The following is a 19,946-nucleotide window of genomic DNA, read 5'->3' as shown; positions in this document are numbered from 1 at the left end:
TGTTCTGGCTGGTGAGCAGCGCTCTTAAAAGCACTGCGCTGACAGCGTAATATATTGCCTGTTTCTGTACTGCTGCTACCAAGTGTGTGTAAGCAAGTGGATGCAATTGCCATTTTTCATTTCCAAGTGCCTGTAGCTCATGTTTTACAGTAGTTTCTTGCAGAACTGGATTAATTAAGAGCATAATATTGGGACAGCAGATCCCTTTCGATGCACATCGTCTGTGCTCTGTCACGTTACCACTTTCTGCTGTCATTGATCTGTATTACTCATGAGTGTGGCATGTTCTTGAGCATTAATATAGAAGCATTCCTGTTAATATTAACAGAGCTCAGTCAACACCAGGTATCCTTTACAGTGGCTCATCAGGTTCATCAGCAATGGCACTGGGCAAAGTCTGCTGCAATTCAAGAGCAGTTCTCTGTTAGAACTCATATAATTACCCAAGTGACTTACCTGACCCTATAGTATTTCCTTACCAAAACTTATCTCTCTCTTTCCAGGGACCACTTGGTCTGCAGGGCCCGGTGGGAGCCCCCGGTGTCAGAGGTTTCCAGGTCAGTCGCTCTCAAGGGTAATTGAATGTGCATTGGGTTTGACAGGCCATTTCTCTGCGCACCTCTGGCAGGACAATTGCATGATGGCAACAAGCGATAGGAAGAAACCTTCTCCTGTTTGCCAGAGCCAGTGTGACACCTCTATTAACACAGCGCAACAGGAAGAGCACAAGGCCAGATAAGCTGCCTGCTGGAGCTATTTATATGTAGTAGCTGTTGGCAAAAGGTTTGAAGTTTGACCTTTGGAAAGACAATTTAATTCATCCTCAACTGGGATGCTTCCAGCCTATATGTCCTCAGTGAACTCCTCCTCCCTTCTGCCGCACTGGAGACTCCCATATTCCTGCCTCCCATCTCTGAGGGAGTGTTCACAACCATTCCCTAATGAAACTGGCTGAAAACCAGTGTGTGGTGCTGAGAGCATCCCTTGGTCGGGAGTCACAGATGGGGCTTTACCAGTGAAGAGACCTAGGGCAGGCAAAGCCTGGAGCACTTTGCCAGGGTGGTTCACCTCGGTGATGAGCAGAAGGTGGAATGGGCTGTACCAACCAACACAAGTGGTACCAGCAGCCAGCAAGGGGTGCCCAGGTGGAATGGATGGATGGGGGAATACAAGAGAAGAGATCTAAGACAAGTGACCTTGAACACGTTGTGGGCACTGGTGAGCTTTGGGGGTTTCCTGGCACTCTTAAGCTGTAGCTTGGTTTTTGTTTTCCTAACAGGGTCCCAAAGGTGCCAGCGGTGAACCTGGCCTGCCCGGTCCGACTGGAGTTCGTGGAGAGTTAGGTGACAGGGTAAGGAGAGGACACCTGTAATTCCTGCTTGGGAGAGATGAAATCAGAGCATTAATGGGGCTCCAAACACAGTGTAGCTGGTGGCACCCCAGCAAACACAAGCAGGCTTGATAGAAGGTGGGTCCATCGGGTGTCCCGGTCTATCCTCTGTGGCTGCTACAGACTCTACAGCCGGCAGCAGGATGTGTGCATCCTGTCTCCTCTTCCTTGTTTCTGTTTCAGTACAGGAGCTCCCGCTATTTTTAGACAGGATGGCTTGTTTACAAGAGGCTTTGGGATCCTCTCCTAGCCAGAATAGGCGATAGCTGTTGGTGTTTGCCCTGCTCTGTACACTGATCTTCCCAAAGCCTCGCTCCCCATGAGCACGGGAGAGCTGATTGATGCATTTGCATTGCTCAGATCCTCAATCAGGCTTTCTGCATCTTAAAATAGCACTTTGTTCAGTGGCTTTCTTTCTCAACAGCAGCACACCTGAGCCCCACACCCCAGTAAATGTGGCTATTGAAATGAATTCATCCTCATTTAAAAGAAGCCAGCAGGGCAAAGCGAACCCTGTGTGCTGGGGGCTTGCAGGGGGACAGGAGCCCTGTGTTCGCCCTTCCTCGACTCCAGCTTTAAGGTGAAGTTTCTATGTAAGCAATCGCAGCCGCGGGGCTTTCACAATGGCCCTTCTGTGGCAGCTCCAGGCAGGTTTACAAAGGCCTCTTGGAAGGGAGTGTGAGCCTGGAAGTGTGAGACAGGAGGCTTATTGTGGAGCTGAGGGCTTCTGGCTGCAGGCAGGGCTTTGCTGCGGTCAGAAATGTATGTTCAGAGGGGAAGAGGCCCCTGCATAGAGCAGCCCAGCATCCAGAGAGCAGCCCAGCATCCAGAGAGCAGCTCAGCATCCAGAGAGCAGCTCAGCATCCAGAGAGCAGCTCAGCATCCAGAGAGCAGCCCAGCATCCAGAGAGCAGCTCAGCATCCAGAGAGCAGCTCAGCATCCAGAGAGCAGCTCAGCATCCAGAGAGCAGCTCAGCATCCAGAGAGCAGCCCAGCATCCAGAGAGCAGCTCGGCATCCAGAGAGCAGCCCGGCATCCAGAGAGCAGCTCGGCATCCAGAGAGCAGCTCGGCATCCAGAGAGCAGCCCGGCATCCAGAGAGCAGCCGGGCATCCAGAGAGCAGCCGGGCATCCAGAGAGCAGCCGGGCATCCAGAGAGCAGCCGGGCATCCAGAGAGCAGCTCAGCATCCAGAGAGCAGCCGAGCATCCAGAGAGCAGCCGAGCATCCAGAGAGCAGCTCAGCATCCAGAGAGCAGCTCAGCATCCAGAGAGCAGCCGAGCATCCAGAGAGCAGCCCAGCATCCAGAGAGCAGCCCAGCATCCAGAGAGCAGCCCGGCATCCAGAGAGCAGCCCGGCATCCAGAGAGCAGCTCAGCATCCAGAGAGCAGCTCAGCATCCAGAGAGCAGCCGAGCATCCAGAGAGCAGCCCGGCATCCAGAGAGCAGCTCAGCATCCAGAGAGCAGCTGGGCATCCAGAGAGCAGCCCGGCATCCAGAGAGCAGCCCAGCATCCAGAGAGCAGCTCGGCATCCAGAGAGCAGCTCAGCATCCAGAGAGCAGCCGAGCATCCAGAGAGCAGCCCGGCATCCAGAGAGCAGCTCGGCATCCAGAGAGCAGCTCAGCATCCAGAGAGCAGCCGAGCATCCAGAGAGCAGCCCGGCATCCAGAGAGCAGCTCAGCATCCAGAGAGCAGCTCAGCATCCAGAGAGCAGCTCAGCATCCAGAGAGCAGCTCAGCATCCAGAGAGCAGCCCAGCATCCAGAGAGCAGCCCGGCATCCAGAGAGCAGCCCGGCATCCAGAGAGCAGCTCGGCATCCAGAGAGCAGCTCAGCATCCAGAGAGCAGCCGAGCATCCAGAGAGCAGCCCGGCATCCAGAGAGCAGCTCAGCATCCAGAGAGCAGCTCAGCATCCAGAGAGCAGCTCAGCATCCAGAGAGCAGCTCAGCATCCAGAGAGCAGCCGAGCATCCAGAGAGCAGCCCGGCATCCAGAGAGCAGCTCAGCATCCAGAGAGCAGCTCAGCATCCAGAGAGCAGCCGGGCATCCAGAGAGCAGCTCAGCATCCAGAGAGCAGCTCAGCATCCAGAGAGCAGCCGAGCATCCAGAGAGCAGCCCGGCATCCAGAGAGCAGCTCGGCATCCAGAGAGCAGCTCAGCATCCAGAGAGCAGCCGGGCATCCAGAGAGCAGCTCAGCATCCAGAGAGCAGCTCAGCATCCAGAGAGCAGCCGGGCATCCAGAGAGCAGCCCAGCATCCAGAGAGCAGCTGGGCATCCAGAGAGCAGCTGGGCATCCAGAGAGCAGCCCGGCATCCAGAGAGCAGCCCAGCATCTAGAGAGCAGCTCGGCATCCAGAGAGCAGCTCGGCATCCAGAGAGCAGCCGAGCATCCAGAGAGTAGCCCAGCATCCAGAGAGCAGCTCCGAGAGCGAAGGAAAATGTTATGCTTAAAGGAAAATATAATCAAAAGTGCATGTTTTATATAGGAGCAGCTCCGCTCTGGAGCCAGGCTGAGAGAGCTGGGCTGGGTCAGCCTGGAGAAGAGAAGGCTCCTGAAGGGGAGACCTGAGAGCAGCTCCAGTGCCTGAAGGGGCTGCAGGAAAGCTGGAGAGGGGCTTGGGCCAAGGGCCTGTAGGGACAGGCCAAGGGGAATGGCTTGAACCTGCCAGAGGGGAGACTGAGATGAGCTCTTAGGCAGAAGCTCTTCCCTGTGAGGGTGCTGAGGCGCTGGCACAGGGTGCCCAGAGAAGCTGTGGCTGCCCCATCCCTGGCAGTGTTCAAGGCCAGGTTGGACACAGGGGCTTGGAGCAAGCTGCTCCAGTGGCAGGGGTTGGAGCTGGATGAGCTTTAAGGTCCCTTCCCATCCAAACCATTCTATGATTTCTGGCTCTGAAGTCAAGTTTAGTTACTCTAAGATGTAATTGTTGATTGTTTCTTAACACCCCAGAAAAACCCCAGGAAAGCAGGTTGTAGCAGGAGACTTTCCCCCTCTGCATACACAACTGGTACTTGGAACAACATCCATCTGCCCACCCCATCCTGCTGGTGTTAGTGACAGCCATGTGTGACCACAGTCCTCCTCCATGCAGGCAGTGCCAGCACCATGGACTTTCACATATGGGCACAAGATTTGGGCTGGGAAAGACCCTAAAGCCTCAGCCTGTGTCTTTATACCTTAAGCAATGTGTTTGCTGCTGGGGGTGGACAGAAAGCACAGCATGTGCTGCCCTGGGTTTGCTTTACAGGCACCCCAACCCCTCTGGTCCTGGTGTGTATATAGAGAGCTGCCAACACAGCATCGATACAGTCAATCAGAGCAGCCCACCCTGAGATCAATTGTGCCTTTTTTATCTAGGAGGAAAAGCTATTCCTGCAGGCCTGAGTGAACAGGTTCTGATCTGATTTTCACAGTCCTTGGACTGACTGTGGCCAGGAATATAACCTGCTTCATCAGTAAATGTGTTTGCTGGCATGAAAAACACAAGAGGTTTAGTGCATTAAGGTATAAACCGGCATTGAGATGATGGAGTGGATATTGGAGTGGGATATTGGGCAGGGGTTTGGTGGTTGTTGCTCACTGAGGTAGCAATAAGCAAATGTTTTTCCTAAGGTTTTTTATTATGATCAGATTCCTGAGGGTTCTGGATGCTGGCAGCCATTGGGACAGTGCCTCAGCTCCATCATGGCATCGTGAGATGCTTGGCCAAGCATGTTGGTTGTGTTTAACTGATGGGGTGCTACCAGTGTGAGGGCAGCCAGTGGTCCTAAAATCCTGTCATGTATTCCTGCTGTTAGGAATCACTGTATAGTTTGAATCTGAGCTTTTCTTGAAGGGAGCTCCTTGCAGGACATAGCCTTTGGTGACTGAGCTGTGTTTGATTGCCATCAACTTCCGTGGAGCCTTGAGACTCTGTGAAGGCGGAGGTACAAATCCAGATGCTAATGTTCAGAAAGGAATCTATCTCCTTTGCCATCAGCAAACATAAAATGGGGCTTATAAATAGCTGTGGTCATTTGTGCATTTCCACATTCCATTGTCTGCTTGGCTGAGGATTATTTTTTTCTTTAATAGAAATGCCCCTTTTTAACTTATTTAGCTTGACTTGAGCAAAACGACATGCCCTGGTTATGAATGTTTCTCTTCCTTGAAGCTTTTGTTCCGCTGAGCCATCTCCAGATCTAGTTATTAAAAAAGACCATTTTGCAGATGCCACGTTGATGAATGTGCCATAGAAATCCTGTTAGAATGGTAAAAGGATTGAATATCCCATTTGTTTGCAGTGGAGATAAAACCCTGAACTCCTTGTTGGCCTCTAGGGACCCAAAGTTAGGAGTCGGGTTGAAAAGGCCTCATGTCCTCTCTGTGAACGCCAGGGAGGTAAAGGTGGAAGGATTGCATCTCCTTCTCCCATCTTCAGGAGTGAAAGGCAGAGATCAGTCCCTGCCAGTCCCATCCTGGACCTCATCCTTTAATTTGGGCATTTGTAAAATTGCTGTTTCAGTCATGGTAGTGACTATAATGAAAAGCAGAGGGGAAAGCAGAGTTCTTGCCCCTGGGATGGATGTGAGATATGGCTTTTGTAAACCAGGTTTTAAAGACTAGGATTAAAAGCACGGAATTCCTTGTTGTTTGATACAGGGAATTGAGGAGGCTGGTGTGAAATGGGCCAGTGTAGATAACCTGTGCCAGGCAGGCGGGGAGCAATGCATTGCTGAGCCGTGGCAAGAAGGTATCACTGGTCTGGATGATGAGGATTTGATGAGCAGAGGACCACTGGGGCTAAGCTGAGAGCTCTGCTCTGGGAAGCTGCCCTATAACACAAACTGGTGACTGCAGAGTGCTATGGAGCTAGCAGGGATGCTTAAAATCTCTTCTTATTTCCAAGAAGTGTGAATGAGATTCGAATGAGATTCAAATGAGATTCAGACTGTTCTACTTGGCAGCTGGAAGACTAATTCCCAGCCCCTTGCTGAGTGAGTGAATGTCTGACCACACCAGGAATTCACAGTTTGAGCTCACTGGCTTGCTTTCTTTCACTTATTCTCAGGGTCCTATTGGTGTTCCTGGTCCCAAAGGCAACCAGGTAAGTGACAACTTTCCTGTTGGAGTCAGCAGGGGTATTTAAAGTATACCATAGGTGCATCCTGTGACAGCACAAACTGCTTTTCCTCCCTCAAGTGAAAAGATTCTGGAGCAGGCACCAACTAAACCCTCCTTGGTCCCATTTCTCCTGTGTTGGTGAAAAAGGTGTAGTCTGTTCTAAGGGAGACACATGAAAATGGTGCCATAAAAGTGCTGGTCTCTTGCTGTGTATTTCATAACCCTGAGGATGCTCTACTTGAGCTCCTCACCTCATACTGCTGAGTTCAGTTTGCACAGCTCTTCACTGAACTTCATGTGCCTCATGGAGAGGATTCGTTGGAGCCTCAAAGCTTGGCACACTAGTAGGCTGTATTAAATAGAACTTAACCTTTTCCTTTCACTGGCTTACTCTCATCAGTGAGCTTTTGAGCCTGTTTTCATCAAATATCTGACTTTTGTTAATGCCTGACTGTGTCTGTGCAGAAAACAAAGAGCTTTTCCAGCAAGTTGCTTGTTTTGTTCACCAGTGTCAGTGCCTGTGTGAGCCCTGTGTTGTTGCTAAGGGAAAGATAAACCTGCTCACTGCTTGTCTTGATACAACTTCCCCTCTAAAGCCACAGAAGCACCAGAGCAATGTTCATTTTCTGCCCTGATTACTGTGTAATAAGCTCTGCTGCAGTGTTGGGGTGGGATTGCTGCTGCCCTCAGTGATGCTCAAGTGTCACACGCTGCTGTTGGCTCCATGGAGGGGAGCAGTAAAGGGATGCTCCTTGTCACAGCTGGTAAAGAGAATGTCAGCAGAGCTTTAGCCACTCTTAGGTTACGCTCCCCAACCAGAGCAGAGAGGGATGGTCCTCACTAGGTGATGGATGCTCCTGTTTAAGGGTGGGATGAAGATGTTCTGCAGCTGACTCTGTTGAGGAAGCCCATTTACACAGGACACTGAACATTCAGCTGTCATTGCAAACCCACATTTTCTGTGAGACCTGAAGTTTGCATTCAGTGTATAAGGAATGCCAGTGCCAGCCTGTGAATGTCTTTCTCTCCATCAGGGCTCTCGTCTGTATGAATTAAGCCTTTCATCCAAGTGCCAGCTTGGGATGCAGCCAGGGAACTGTAGAGCTCAGCTTTGGGAAAAGAGAACTTGCTTTTGCTGGAGCATTGGATAAGCTGCCACGTGCCCCCATCTCCCTTAGGAGCTGGGGTTATCCAAGTCTCAGCCTTATTGTCTATAATCCTTGTGCACCACTAACTGTGGTATCTGACTTTCAGGGCATTGCTGGAGCAGACGGCCTCCCAGGGGACAAAGGAGAGCTGGTAGGTGTCCTGAAATGCAGTAGAATTGATCCCTCAAGTAACAGATGGGTGTAGAGAACCATGTATTAAGGATTAACATGGTCAGTTAGAATTAACCATCCATGCATTTTGTCCATCCCAAAAAGCAGCCAGGTTGCCTGGACCTGTGCTCACCATTGGTACCCAGGGCAGGTCTCGTCATTGGAGTCCTCTCGCTGTTGAGCCAGGGCTCAGTCCTGGCCTCTTTGCCAGAAAAGCCCATGAGGTGCCACGTGTGTGTGACCGTGGCTTCCTGTAGCTTGGGAGATTTTACTTCAGGTGTGTGGTTGCTGAATGATCATTCTTCTTTATTTCCCTTCTCTTTCTAACAGGGTCCCTTTGGTCCCCCCGGCCAAAAAGGAGAGGTATGTGTCAGACCTTGCAGGCTCATGCGCTGAAGCTTTGCATCTTTAGATGATGTATCTCCATAAACTATGTCCTGGCATCATATCCCAGAAGCATGTTTTCTTCCTGGGCATGCTATAAGATCTATGGCAAGGATGACTTTTGGTGGCATTCAAAACACTCAGATGTGTTTTGCTGCAGGAAGGAGCCCTGTTATCATGAGCTTTTTATGTAAAACCACTCATACATTGCAGGAAGGGTACATGCCAGATCAGTTAGGGAAACCTGGAGAAAGGCTCAGCTAATCCCCATAGGAAATTAATGGGCCATGTGTTCTGTTTGAAGTGTTAGTGGGTTTTAATCTCATCTCCTTCTTCATTACAGCCAGGAAAAAGAGGAGAACTTGGTCCAAAAGGCGCCCAAGGACCTAATGGGACAGCTGGAGTACCGGGGATCCCAGGACATCCAGGGCCCATGGGCCGTCAGGGAGAGCAAGGCGTCCCCGGCATCACAGGAAAACCTGGGCCTCCAGTACGTATTACCTGCTTCTGGGCACAGTCAGGGAGCCTCCCAAGTGGATAAATCATGGGGTTTGGATGCATATTCAAAGAATAAGGTCCTGTATTTAAGCAGACAAATGTGGGTAACTGCTTGCAAGAGAACAGTCTTGTACTGGGAGTTTAGCAGTGCAAAAGGATTAACACTTTGCAAGCTTCAGAATTAAAGTCTCTGCAGAATTAACCTTGTCTCACAGTCATCCGTGAGCAGATTATCTGTGTCCATTGGCACAGGCTGCAAGTCCCTGTTCTCATTACAAAAGTGAGGTAGAAGCTGGTAATCCAAAATACAGCTTCTGTTCACCACTTCTGTCTTGGTCCAGAGCTCCTGTTTCATCATTGAGGAAAGGTCAAATAAACCCCAGATTAATTTTAACATCAGGCTAGATATTCAATCTATGCCATTAGTATGAATAGAGCTTCTGAATTGAAGCAATCATCTTTCAAAGAGGGAAGAAAAACCCACTCCTCTTCATGCAGGATCCAGTGCTTCCTACTGAGCTGCTAGCAAGGAGTTTTGTGCCCTGAAGCTTCTGTCAGGGATGATTATGGACAACATGGTTTGTAGGAGGTGTCCTCATTCTTCTGTTAATTGCAGGGCAAAGAGGCCAGTGAACAACATATAAGAGAGCTCTGTGGGGAAATGATAAGTGGTGAGTATTACTGAGAGCAAAGGGGCTTTAATTACCACGCTTAGCTGAAGATGGGTAGATCCTGAACAAAAGACGGCTCCTGTGGGTTGCTATTTTTGTGTCTTGGTAAGAAGAAATAAGCTGACCTTTAATGTAAGAGCTTATTCAGAGGTCAGTTGTTGTCTGGCATGAAATTCATTTTTCTAAGATTAGTATTTTTAAGTGGTTCATCACAGCAACAAGCAGCATGTGCTTAGAGCAGCTTTGACACCAGTACCCCACACACATACCACAAGCACTGGCTACGAGGGTTTGCCCTAACCTGTGCTGTTGTGAACTTCAGCACATCCCATCACCTTGGTCAGGCCAAGGAGGGGGCTTCTTCCTCAAAAGTCCTTCATTTAGAGGTTATATTTGATCGCTGGGATGAAGTTAATTCTGAAAGCTTGTTTCAGAAAACTTGTTTGAATCATTGGATATTATTTTCTAGAATACTTGATATTTTTTCAAGTGGTTTAGGAAAAAGGAAATATTGATAGCTTAAAAACCTGCAGGTTTCTCACCAAAATCAAAGCATGTAGGAGTGCAGGGAGCAAGCTCTGCCCAAGTACACAGCTCTGCTTTAATGCCAGGCACTAGGTTTTCAGCTCTCACTCGATTAAGCACACTGGGTGGCAGACAACAGCCAAGCAAAGAGTGAAGATGGTGGATGTGGAGTTTTCAGTTGTTCTGGTTTAATTGCTCTTTTCAGATCAAATTGCACAGTTAGCTGCTAACCTGAGGAAGCCCTTGTCTCCTGGAATGACGGGTCGGCCTGGCCCAGCTGGTCCCCCGGGTCCACCTGGAGTTGTGGGAAGCGTTGGACATCCTGGTCCTCGTGGTCCCCCGGGATACAGAGGGCCAACGGGAGAGCTGGGTGATCCTGGTCCCAGAGGTAAGAAGGACTAAACCAACCTGCTTCTCTTTTATGCCCACATAAATAAAGTGCAAACGTGCACTCATTTCAGCAGTGGAGGAGAGGCAAAGTCAAGCCTTGGGGTTGTAGAGGGCAGTTTTGCCTCTTTAGGGGTGCAGTGTAAGCAAAGATCTCAGCAATGTCCTGAGGATTTTGAGCTTCTCCTGTTCTTTGCTCTTCCTGACCTTGGATCCAGCTGCAATTCACAAGCCATTGTTGAAATCCTCTTGGTTTTGATTAAAGGTGACCCTGGCGAGAAGGGAGACAAGGGTCCTGTTGGCCAAGGTATTGATGGGCCTGATGGTGATCAAGGACTTCAAGGTAAGTCTGTGCAAATGACTTCAATCATGGTTTAAGAGACAGCCCTGCATAGTGTCCGTGGTGCATTACAACCACGTTGTCCCTGTAACTGTTATAGTGGGGTTGTTTTCCTGGAGTTAGAGTCGGTGGGGAGAGTTGGAACAGCAGAACTTCATTAATTCATGTCATGTTTCTGGACATACTTAATTTTACCAGAAGCAAACACACCTTCCCAGTGCAGTGATTCTGAGAGACAGCAGTGCTATTGCTCCGTACCTGGCTCTAATCCCAGCTCCTGAAGTCACAAATCCTTTCTCAAAAGATTCAAAGATTAATTTATGCAAATTAATGAGTCTCTATTAGAAACTTGCAAGAACAGTCTTTATTTTGCTCACCTATTAAAGCAGCTTTCTAATTGTGATTACATCTGTACAATGAATAAGCTACAGGTTCTGCACCCATATGATTTCATAGAAGTGGAATATTTATACCCCCTTGTCTTAGATCCTTCCATAAAATTGTTGCATTAATCCATAAATGTTTTCTTTTCCAAAGCGTGTAGAAAGAGGCTGTTTCACATATTAGATACTGAGAGCATTTGTTCTACTCAGGAAATGTAAGATCAACAGGAGATGCAGCTCATCACTTCCATGGCTAAAAAGAATCAGGCACCATCTCTCTACCATAATTGAGACAGAAAATCAGGTTTATAGCTGATAGAAGTGTCCCTCAGGGAGACAGAATCCTATTTTAGGAAGCCTCAGTAGCCTGCTGTTAGGGCAGTTTGTGGTTTGTGAATCATTTTTGGCATCTGAAGGAAAAAAAAGCAACAGCTTGAGTCACCCGAAGCAGAAACTGGTTTTGTCAATAAACAAGCCATGTATTTCATTGCGAGCGCAGTTTTGAAAGCAGACGCAGGTAGAAAGGAAACTCCTGATCTGTAATGGCAGGGAGATGTTCTCTATCATCATTCTCTCCACTCTCCTTTCCTCACTCAGAATTTGAGTTACAACTAGACTAAAGGAGGTGCAATGAACTAAAACAAGTGAAGGCCACGGCCTCCCACTAAGGAGGAAGCTGGTGGTTGGGAAGGAGGGACAGTTGTGAGCGCTCCTGTTGTCACAATAGTAAGGACATCCCTTGAGCAAACTATTCAGGGATGGTGTAAAATAATCCTGGTTAGTAATTACTTGGTACTACTATGACTGAGGCAGTACTGAGGTGGAATCCAGTTCCACACTGGTCAGCAAAAGGCAAATCGAACACACTCAATACTAAACATCCACCATCAACCCAAAGGCAGTCTAAAAAATCCAATGCATATACTCCAGAGTCAGGCTAAATTTATTCAACACCTTGTACTCAACAAGTCGCATGTACAGACACTTCAAAGGATTATAAGAATTCTTAAAGTAACACATATATTTACACATACATTAAAGAAAAGGGGAAAAAAAAAGGAAATAAGGCAATAATTCATGTAACCTCTTTCCCTTTCTTTTTTAGGACCACCTGGTGTACCTGGAGTCACTAAAAATGGTCGTGATGGTGCTCAGGGTGAACCTGGTCTTCCAGGGGATCCTGGTACTCCTGGTGCTATTGGGGCTCAGGGAACTCCAGGAATATGTGACACATCGGCTTGCATGGGAGCTGTCGGAGTATCAACTTCCAAAAAATCATAAAATAACAGTACAAGAAGTGGAGAAGTGACTGACTATTTAAATAAACAGTGCATTGTAAGAAAACAGACAGAATCCTCCTAGTGCTAAAGGGACAGATGTGCCTTCTATTGTATTGAGTGGAGACTTTGACACAGTTCTATGAGAAAGAAAGCATCAGATGAAAACTTTTCATTCAAAGATGCTTTATGAGTATTTTCTCTCCCCCCCCCCCATTACTGTCCAGAATTTTTACTGTTTAACAACCTCACCTTCTCTTTTTCCCTTTGTTCAAGAGACCTGTGAGAGGAAGCAGTGTTCCTTCTTACTGTGTGCTAAAGATCACGACCTCTCTGTATCACTCTTTGAGCCTTGTCACTTGAATCCCTTGGTGCTGCTCCCACTGACTTTGGTTATTGCAGGTTTGTGCACTAAGACAGATGCTATTAAGGTGTTCAGGCACCAAATTGCTCCTTCCATCAGTGGAAATTAGGCATTTAAGTATCTTGTATTTCAATATCTTAAGATTCTAGCCCAAGTAAAGCCCTTAGCTTAGGTCTGTGCTGTCAGTTATCAATTTTCAGATTGCACCTCAACTATTTGCCAAGACCAGTAACTAGTAATCCTCTTGCAGTCAAATTCTGCCAAAGTGAAATGTATATATTTTAATTTACAGGGAAGAATTTCTGTATATTTCCATACGATAATAAAGGAAATGAAGTAACAGCATTTTCATGACCTCTACTTCAGCTATTTGCACAGTAATTGTGAATGAACCCCCCAATAAGAAAGGATGCTCATCTCAAGTCCAGCCAAAAAGCCCTGTATGAACTGTTGTAAAAATAAAAGGAGTTGTTTTTTTAACCTTTGTGATGTTGTAAGTGTCGTTATACGCAAACTAATGCAGCTGAATTCTGCTTCCCAGAACTGGTTTTACTAGGGTTGTTTGGGAATAAACTGGTGCAAAATTGTCCATGTCCGTGATTTAAAACAGTATTTCTTTCAGGAGACCATTTTTGTCCTTTAAAACCTACTATAATATCATCTATTTTAAAAAATCAGTAAAACCATTCTCAGCTCCCACTATTCTGTTTCTGCCCTATATGCTAAAGCCTATGAGCAAAGGAGTCATATTTAGCTTTACATATGAAAATAGCTTGTGCTTTTAAATAATCTGCTGTTTATAATATGCCACTCTTGGACTAAAGTAACAACACAAGAACTTCTTGGACAGCTGTGGGATAGACATTAAAAATAGCACTGTATCTACAGAAGAATGCTAACACCATTGTATTACTCTTTGGGCCCAAGCACGTTAAAATGTGTATGGCAAATGTACACTTCATTATAGCAGCACAGTTTAGGAACCATGCATTTATGCCATTAAACAATCTGATTTCTTTAATGGAAAAATAATGGGCATTCTAATATAGTAACTTCAATTTCTTTTTACACTTGAAGAGTACGTTTGCATCTAGTCATTAAAATAACAGGACAGATGAATGTTCTATAGCTATACCTAACTCTACTGGCTCATCTCTTACATAAAACAAATAAACTAAAAACCCCAAAATGCCCCAAAGTAGAATGACAAACAGAAAAAGAACATATTTTTTATAACTAAAGGGGAAAAATACGTAGCTGTCATGACTTTTTCTTGTAGGTCCCAAAGCCCCTTTAACAGAGCACTGATTTCTGTTGCTAGCACTTCACTGTCATTTCCATTTTGAATAAAGATTGTTTTCTGTAAAGCTCTATTTATATATTTTACAAGTTACATTTTGTAATTCACATTCAGCATGTAAATGGGGAAAATAAAACAACGTGGGCCATTGTTAGCCATACAACTCAAGGTGGTCAGAGGTCAGGCTACTTGGTCTTCATAGCCATATGTATTTTCCTGCGCAGGACACGTTACAAATGCGTCTGACCTTGGGATTTTCAGTCTCCTGCCTGTTTTACCACAGAACATAGTCTCAAATTCCTACAAATGAAAATATAAGAAATAGCAATTATGCTTAATGTAGATATTTTCTTCAGATGTGTAGTTTTTGTTTCACTAGTGTCTTTGGGGGAAAAAAGACCCTTTAGCAGGAAGTGCTGAGGGGCCATCCCGCTATTTAGACAAGCAGGTTTTCCTATACAGACTCCACCAACTCCCTTAAGATACTGAATAGAGTGAAAATTGCAGCTACTGGTGTGGTTATATGGGAGCTGCTCATACAACACATAGTCCTTTAATATTCTCACCCACTTTGAGGTGGGAATTCATAGAAAATTAAGGGGGTTAGAATGAAGGAAGGGAGCCTCAGTTCTACATTGTTGTCCAGATAATATCATGCTCAGGGCTTAATATCTGACTTGAAAACCCTTGCCTGAGGACATCCTATGACTTTACACTGCTGAACCAAACCAGCTTAAAAAAGAAAATAAAAATAAAGGAAGGCTCAAGGATACAGCAGTCCTTCTAAAACAGCATCACACAGAAGCATTCCACATACTTCAAGCTGTGTTGTGACATCTTTAAGCCATTTCATGTTTTTATCAAGAACAAGAATGAAGTTAGAGGTCAAACCTGTTTCAGAGAATCCCCGTGCCGTTCCTGAATGTACTTCAGAAACGCAGTTGTCCACTGTAAAGTTGTTGCCTTATCGGTATCAACAGTACAGAATGGAACCAGAAGATTCAGCTCGTCACAGCAAACCCGGATCCTGCGCCTGCAGGCAAATACAAAAGGTTAGCAACCATGGGAGAGAGGAAGGGAAAAATAGAAGGAGGACACTACTTACATGCACTACAAGCTGTGGGCTTTGGGGACTTCCTTTTGTTTGCTACAAGCTTTGCCTTTGTGTATCAGTCATGTTTACACAAGTTACTTTGTCTTTATAGGACTGGATAAGTGTTTGGAAAGCTCTCTTTTTGTTTGTTTATAGAGTAAAAACCAACAATCACAACAACATACATCATTCTTGCCTGCAACAAACACCCAGTCCCCACCACTTGCACCACTTGTCCTTGTAGGTAAAGCAGGACGTGTCCAATATACATTTGACTCTGGAGAATGGCAGGAAAATTGCAGTATCAGCTTCAAAACCTTTGTTCTACCACTCCTCACAGAAATTACCTCCTGTCTCTCTCCATGCGGTTATGCCTTTCTCTTCGCTGAGCCATTCCATCCTGAATACCACTTTGCATCTGCAGGCTTGAACTGGACTGTGCTGCCTGCCAGGGGCCCTGGGCACTCTGGCTACCATCACATGTGTTCTGAATTTCACTGAGAGGTTTGCGATCTATGTCTGGATCCAATGGGCTTATTTTGCTGCAACTTCTTCTGTTTAGCGCTTGCTTGCACAAGCTCTCTTCTTGGAAAAAACAAAGAGGAAAAGAAGAACCTATTTATGACCCTCCCATTGATCATGGGATTTTTTCTTTGTTGCTTTATTTATGTGGAATAATCGTTGAAGTTTTATTGCCAACCAAGATAGGCTCACAGCTTCCTTCAGAAGCCCTAAAGCACCACTTGCTGTTTCAAAATCCACCTAGCTTCTGTTTTCTGAGCAAACCCACTGAGCTCATGCCTGCCTTTGATGAGCACTTGAAGTAGTCCTTTACATGCTCCTCAGTTTGATACTGACTGGACCTGCTGTATCAACTTTGGGGGACAAAAAAGTGTAGAAAGAAACCAGTTGCTTACTCGAGGCCCAGATTTTCAAAGGCACTTTGCAACCTCCTGGTTTTCTCATTTCCAGGTAGGAGTCCTAAATGATTTTGAAAGTAGAGCTAAACTCACAAGTACCTGGAGAAATCCAGTCCCATATTACCTATAGCATATCTCAGACATACCCCCCCCCCCCAATATGATTCACTAAAATCGTATTCATTCTAGAAAACACACAAATTCAGAACAATAGATCTGAAAGCCAAAAGAAAGCAAAGTGAAAAGAAGTGGTTTACCTCCAACTTTAATCCAAACTTCTTCAGGCAAAGCTTTATTCATAGCCCCTGCTGCCTGTTTCATGGAGTCAATTTCCTGATAGCAGAAAGAGTATGCCTTGGATATCCCAAGGTCTTGATGTTTGGCAGCTTCCAAAATAGCACAAGATGCACTAGAGGTCTGTGAAAACCAAAAAGGGAATACTTAGAGGACTATATACATAAAAAAGGGACTGTTTTGGTATCTTCATGTTAACTTTTTAAGTTTTAGACCTGTGATTCAATTGTGATTCAGTTTATTTTATCAGAATAAATCCCCACTACTTCTGCTCACAACCCTGGGATTTTGACAGACACAAGATTTATTTGGGGATACCTCTGACCCTTCTCAGTGCCACACTATCACTCTTGATTTTGGAGGGGGGAATCTATCTTCCATCAGAACTGATTAGAAAGAAAGGTACCACGGAAAACGGTATCAAGTGTCTCCTTGTCTTGCACAGATGAAGCTGATGATGCACTGATGAACTCAAGAATACAACCTTTCTAGTAATAAATCTAACAGCCTACTGATCATTACCTAGATGCAGGTTGTTACAAATGCCACACCATTGATTTGAGCAAGGTTTTTTGGATGGCCTTAAAGATTAATGTAAGAATTAATAAATTACAGCTCATTCTGACCATCCTTATTCAAACCAAGTCACACTTCAACATAAACCTCTAGAATTATATTGCACCTAAGAGGTTAACACTATTAGCTTTTGAAATCAGCAGAGCACAACTAGAGGTGACTACGTTACCTACCTGTGCCTGTGAAGGGTTGGCACCTCCAGCAGCAGAACATGCATTCATAGTCAATACTGGGTATGGGAACTGTGAGGAAGGAGAGGCAGGGGATATCTTATTTTTCCCTAGTGCCGCACACTTGTTTTCTTGCTGATAGAGAGGAGCACCGATCAGTTCCGAGGGCTGTCGAATCAATGTTACTAAACTTAAAAAGAAACACACACACAAAGAAACGACACAGGAAACATACCATACTGACTACCTGAAAATGAGCGCAGAAAGAGGTACAGCTACATGCACTTCTAGTCACTCCCACCAAGAAATTACTTCCATTTACTGTAAAGAGAAATCATTCTTATTGCCATACTGCCTGCTTCAGGGACAATGAGCTGAGAAGGTATTTCATTCTGTGCAGTAACACAGGCTTGATGCCTCAATGAGATGTTTCATCAGCACACTAACACAGTTACAGGGCCAGGGGTGAAACAGTATCTTTGCTCAAGGTGTTCCCCACAGTGGCCACTATGTTGTAACACTAATCAACAGCCCTTAACATTTTATTATGATAAAATAATCTCCTTTGCTTTTAGCAAGCTGATGTTAAATGATCTTCTCTCACCTCTATTTATATTGCATGTTGTTATCAAGAATAAAGTTGTAAACTACTTCAGTTTGGAACTACATGCTGCACCATTCATGCAATGTACAGAGGGCCCTAATCTGAGTCAGCGGAGTTGCAGCCACCTTTTAGAAAGCCCAACTCATCATTCTCACGTATTAAATCGAAGTACAGCTCTTAAGCTTCATTTAGAAAACCAGCTTTGAACTCTACGATGGTACACAGTCTAACAACATAAACTAAAAGTAATTGCAACACACTTGTTAAGGGTTACTCCAGATTCTTGGGGTTCTTGACATCTGGGGTTCTCTGTCTGGATGCTGTTGAATCTGTCTTCCAACCGAACTCTGACTGCAGGTTTAGATTTAGGCTCGGGTGCCGAATTTTCAACAAGTATGTTTCCTTTATTGCTCCCGAAACCATTCTCACCGTGTTTAACTTTTACTAAGCTCTGTCCCGGGACTGCTACCGAGCTACTGTGAGGCATTTTATCTGCATGGCTCAAAGGGAGGTTAGACTCGCTAAGTAGCATCATTCTGAGCTCCGGCAGGTCACCATAGCCCAGCCGTGGGTTTGAGCTGCTGTCAGCGGGTAACCCTGACCGGCAGCTAACCCGGTACCCTGGGTTCCCAGTGCTGCTTGCTAAACCCCCTTCCTGCCTGCTGCGCGGTGAGGGCTGCAGAGGGGGGGCTGCAGGGTTACCAGGCGAGGAGGAGGAGAAAGCTCTGAGCCTGGCTTGCGCTTCACCTTCGCTGGCTTGCGCCTCGGCGTGTGGGTAAAGCATGTGCTGCAGCTGGGTGTACTCGGTTTCCATCATCTCCACCAGGCTGACGTCTGGCGCGGTGAAGCTAAGGTTTTGCTCACCAAAGGAAACGTCCCTTGAGCCTCCAAGTCCGACAGCAACCGGAGCGGGATCGGCAACACTGGGTGTGCTCTGAGGGATGGAGGTCTGAGGCTCCTCCGGGGCCGATCCTGACATGACTACAGTGAACCTAACCGGTTACCAACGCTCTCTTTCAACGGTAAACCAGCAAACCCTGACAGAATTAGCAGTGCTACCCATTTAAAAAGGAAAACAGAAGGGAAAGAAGAGGAAAAAAACCCCACGCGCTTCCAACACCGCCGGCTCACAACCACCACAGGCGGCCTCACCGCCCTCCCTCCCGCTCAACAGACACGGATCTGCCCTGCCGCAGGAAGCGGGGGCTCCAGGTACCTACGACTCCCTCACAGCAGCGCCCACGGGCCTGAGGGGCCCCGGCGGCAGCGGTGTCCCCGCAGCGCAGGGACGCGGCGGGCCCGGTGTGGGGAGCGGGAGCCGCCGCCCCTCAAGCCCGCCCCAACGCCTCCCCCCCTCCGCGCGCCGCCGCCGCCAACAGCCGCCCTCGTGACCGCCTGCGCCCCGCCCCGCTTTGCCCCGCCCCATAGGCGGTGGTTGAAGCACCCGGTGGGCGGAGCCGTGGATCCATCGCGTTATCGATCGCGATATCGATCCCGATATCGATCGCGATAGTGGGTGGGGATCCGGCCCTGAGGGGCTGGGGCTTTGTCCAAGTCGGGCCGGGAAACTGACAAGAGCAGGGAGACACCCGGTGACCTGAATGCGGCTGCATAGCAATGACAATCACAGCCTGGCTTGGGTTGGAAGGGACCTTAAAGCTCATCCAGCTCCAACCCCTTCCACTGGAGCAGCTTGCTCCAAGCTCCTGTGTCCAACCTGGCCTTGAACACTGCCAGGGATGGGGCAGCCACAGCTTCTCTGGGCACCCTGTGCCAGCGCCTCAGCACCCTCCCAGGGAAGAGCTTCTGCCTAAGAGCTCATCTCAGTCTCCCCTCTGGCAGGTTAAAGCCATTCCCCTTGGCCTGTCCCTACAGGCCCTTGTCCCAAGCCCCTCTCCAGCTTTCCTGCAGCCCCTTTAGGCACTGGAGCTGCTCTAAGCTCTCCCCAAAGAGCACAGGAACCTGGCTGCAAAATCCAGGTCCAGGTCAGTATAAACTCTAAAGCTGTGCTTTAATAAAGCTGTGCTTTAATAAAGTCGTTAATGCCTGACTCCATGCTGTTGATTTTTTGGCCATTAAATGCCAGGATGCATTTACTGTTCTGAAGTCAGAAGAGATTCCCCAAACCGATCTATGATGCAGGAGTGTTAGATGAAAAGCTATACATCTATTTCATATAAAGTCAAGGATTCATACATGTTGTGAATGAGCTTTTCTTAAGCTCAAAGCTGACCTGAATATAATTTTTCTTTAGCCATTTTTTTTTTGCTGTTAAACCTACAAATCACAAACTTCCTAATTCAAACAAACAAAAAACCCTTCAGAATAAACCAGAGCATGTTTTAGAACTCAAACT

General features: G+C 47.0%; 2 protein-coding genes across 4 annotated transcripts in view; one reads left to right on the top strand and one right to left on the bottom strand.

The window, feature by feature from the left end:
• COL9A3 (collagen type IX alpha 3 chain) overlaps positions 1-13,113 on the top strand; it is a 36,914-nt gene extending 23,801 nt beyond the window's left edge. For both annotated transcript variants that reach the window (XM_061441692.1, XM_061441693.1), the window contains 10 exons: positions 504-557; positions 1,280-1,351; positions 6,433-6,468; positions 7,740-7,784; positions 8,135-8,167; positions 8,532-8,678; positions 9,303-9,357; positions 10,088-10,270; positions 10,535-10,612; positions 12,098-13,113. In XM_061441692.1, coding sequence (XP_061297676.1) covers positions 504-557; positions 1,280-1,351; positions 6,433-6,468; positions 7,740-7,784; positions 8,135-8,167; positions 8,532-8,678; positions 9,303-9,357; positions 10,088-10,270; positions 10,535-10,612; positions 12,098-12,273 — 879 coding nt within the window. In that variant the 3' untranslated portion in view covers positions 12,274-13,113. The remainder of the gene's footprint in view (positions 1-503; positions 558-1,279; positions 1,352-6,432; positions 6,469-7,739; positions 7,785-8,134; positions 8,168-8,531; positions 8,679-9,302; positions 9,358-10,087; positions 10,271-10,534; positions 10,613-12,097) is intronic.
• A 78-nt stretch (positions 13,114-13,191) lies between these two features.
• TCFL5 (transcription factor like 5) lies at positions 13,192-18,842 on the bottom strand. 2 transcript variants are annotated; one of them, XM_061441698.1, is made up of 7 exons: positions 18,807-18,842; positions 17,851-18,571; positions 16,990-17,176; positions 16,204-16,363; positions 15,374-15,611; positions 14,825-14,966; positions 13,192-14,233 (listed from the first exon to the last, which is right to left on the bottom strand). In XM_061441698.1, exons 2-7 carry the CDS (start codon positions 18,567-18,569, stop codon positions 14,114-14,116), a joined length of 1,566 nt encoding a protein of 521 aa, XP_061297682.1. In that variant the 5' UTR covers positions 18,570-18,571; positions 18,807-18,842; the 3' UTR covers positions 13,192-14,113. The 2 variants fall into 2 exon arrangements, with proteins under 2 accessions (XP_061297682.1, XP_061297683.1); XM_061441699.1 differs by lacking the exon at positions 18,807-18,842 and having other exon boundaries at positions 15,374-15,608; positions 17,851-18,650.
• Positions 18,843-19,946: the final 1,104 nt, after the last annotated feature.

This window comes from Pezoporus flaviventris, unplaced genomic scaffold (genome assembly GCF_033815535.1).
Source record: "Pezoporus flaviventris isolate CSIRO_AGI_PZ_B2104156 unplaced genomic scaffold, CSIRO_AGI_Pfla_v1 ptg000213l, whole genome shotgun sequence".
In the NCBI taxonomy this organism is placed as follows: domain Eukaryota; kingdom Metazoa; phylum Chordata; class Aves; order Psittaciformes; family Psittacidae; genus Pezoporus; species Pezoporus flaviventris.
Note: the sequence above shows the minus strand (reverse complement) of the source record. Positions and strands in the feature narration are given on the sequence as shown.

What these genes read in the sequence shown, in the direction of transcription:
- TCFL5 (XM_061441698.1), bottom strand. Translation starts at nt 18,569, where the DNA reads ATGTCAGGATCGGCCCCGGAGGAGCCTCAGACCTCCATCCCTCAGAGC. An exon ending in CCAACCCTTCACAGGCACAG is followed by an intron (nt 16,364 to 16,989) that starts GTAGGTAACGTA and finishes TGGTTTTCACAG; the next exon opens with ACCTCTAGTGCATCTTGTGC. An exon ending in ACGGGGATTCTCTGAAACAG is followed by an intron (nt 14,234 to 14,824) that starts GTTTGACCTCTA and finishes TTTCATTTGTAG; the next exon opens with GAATTTGAGACTATGTTCTG.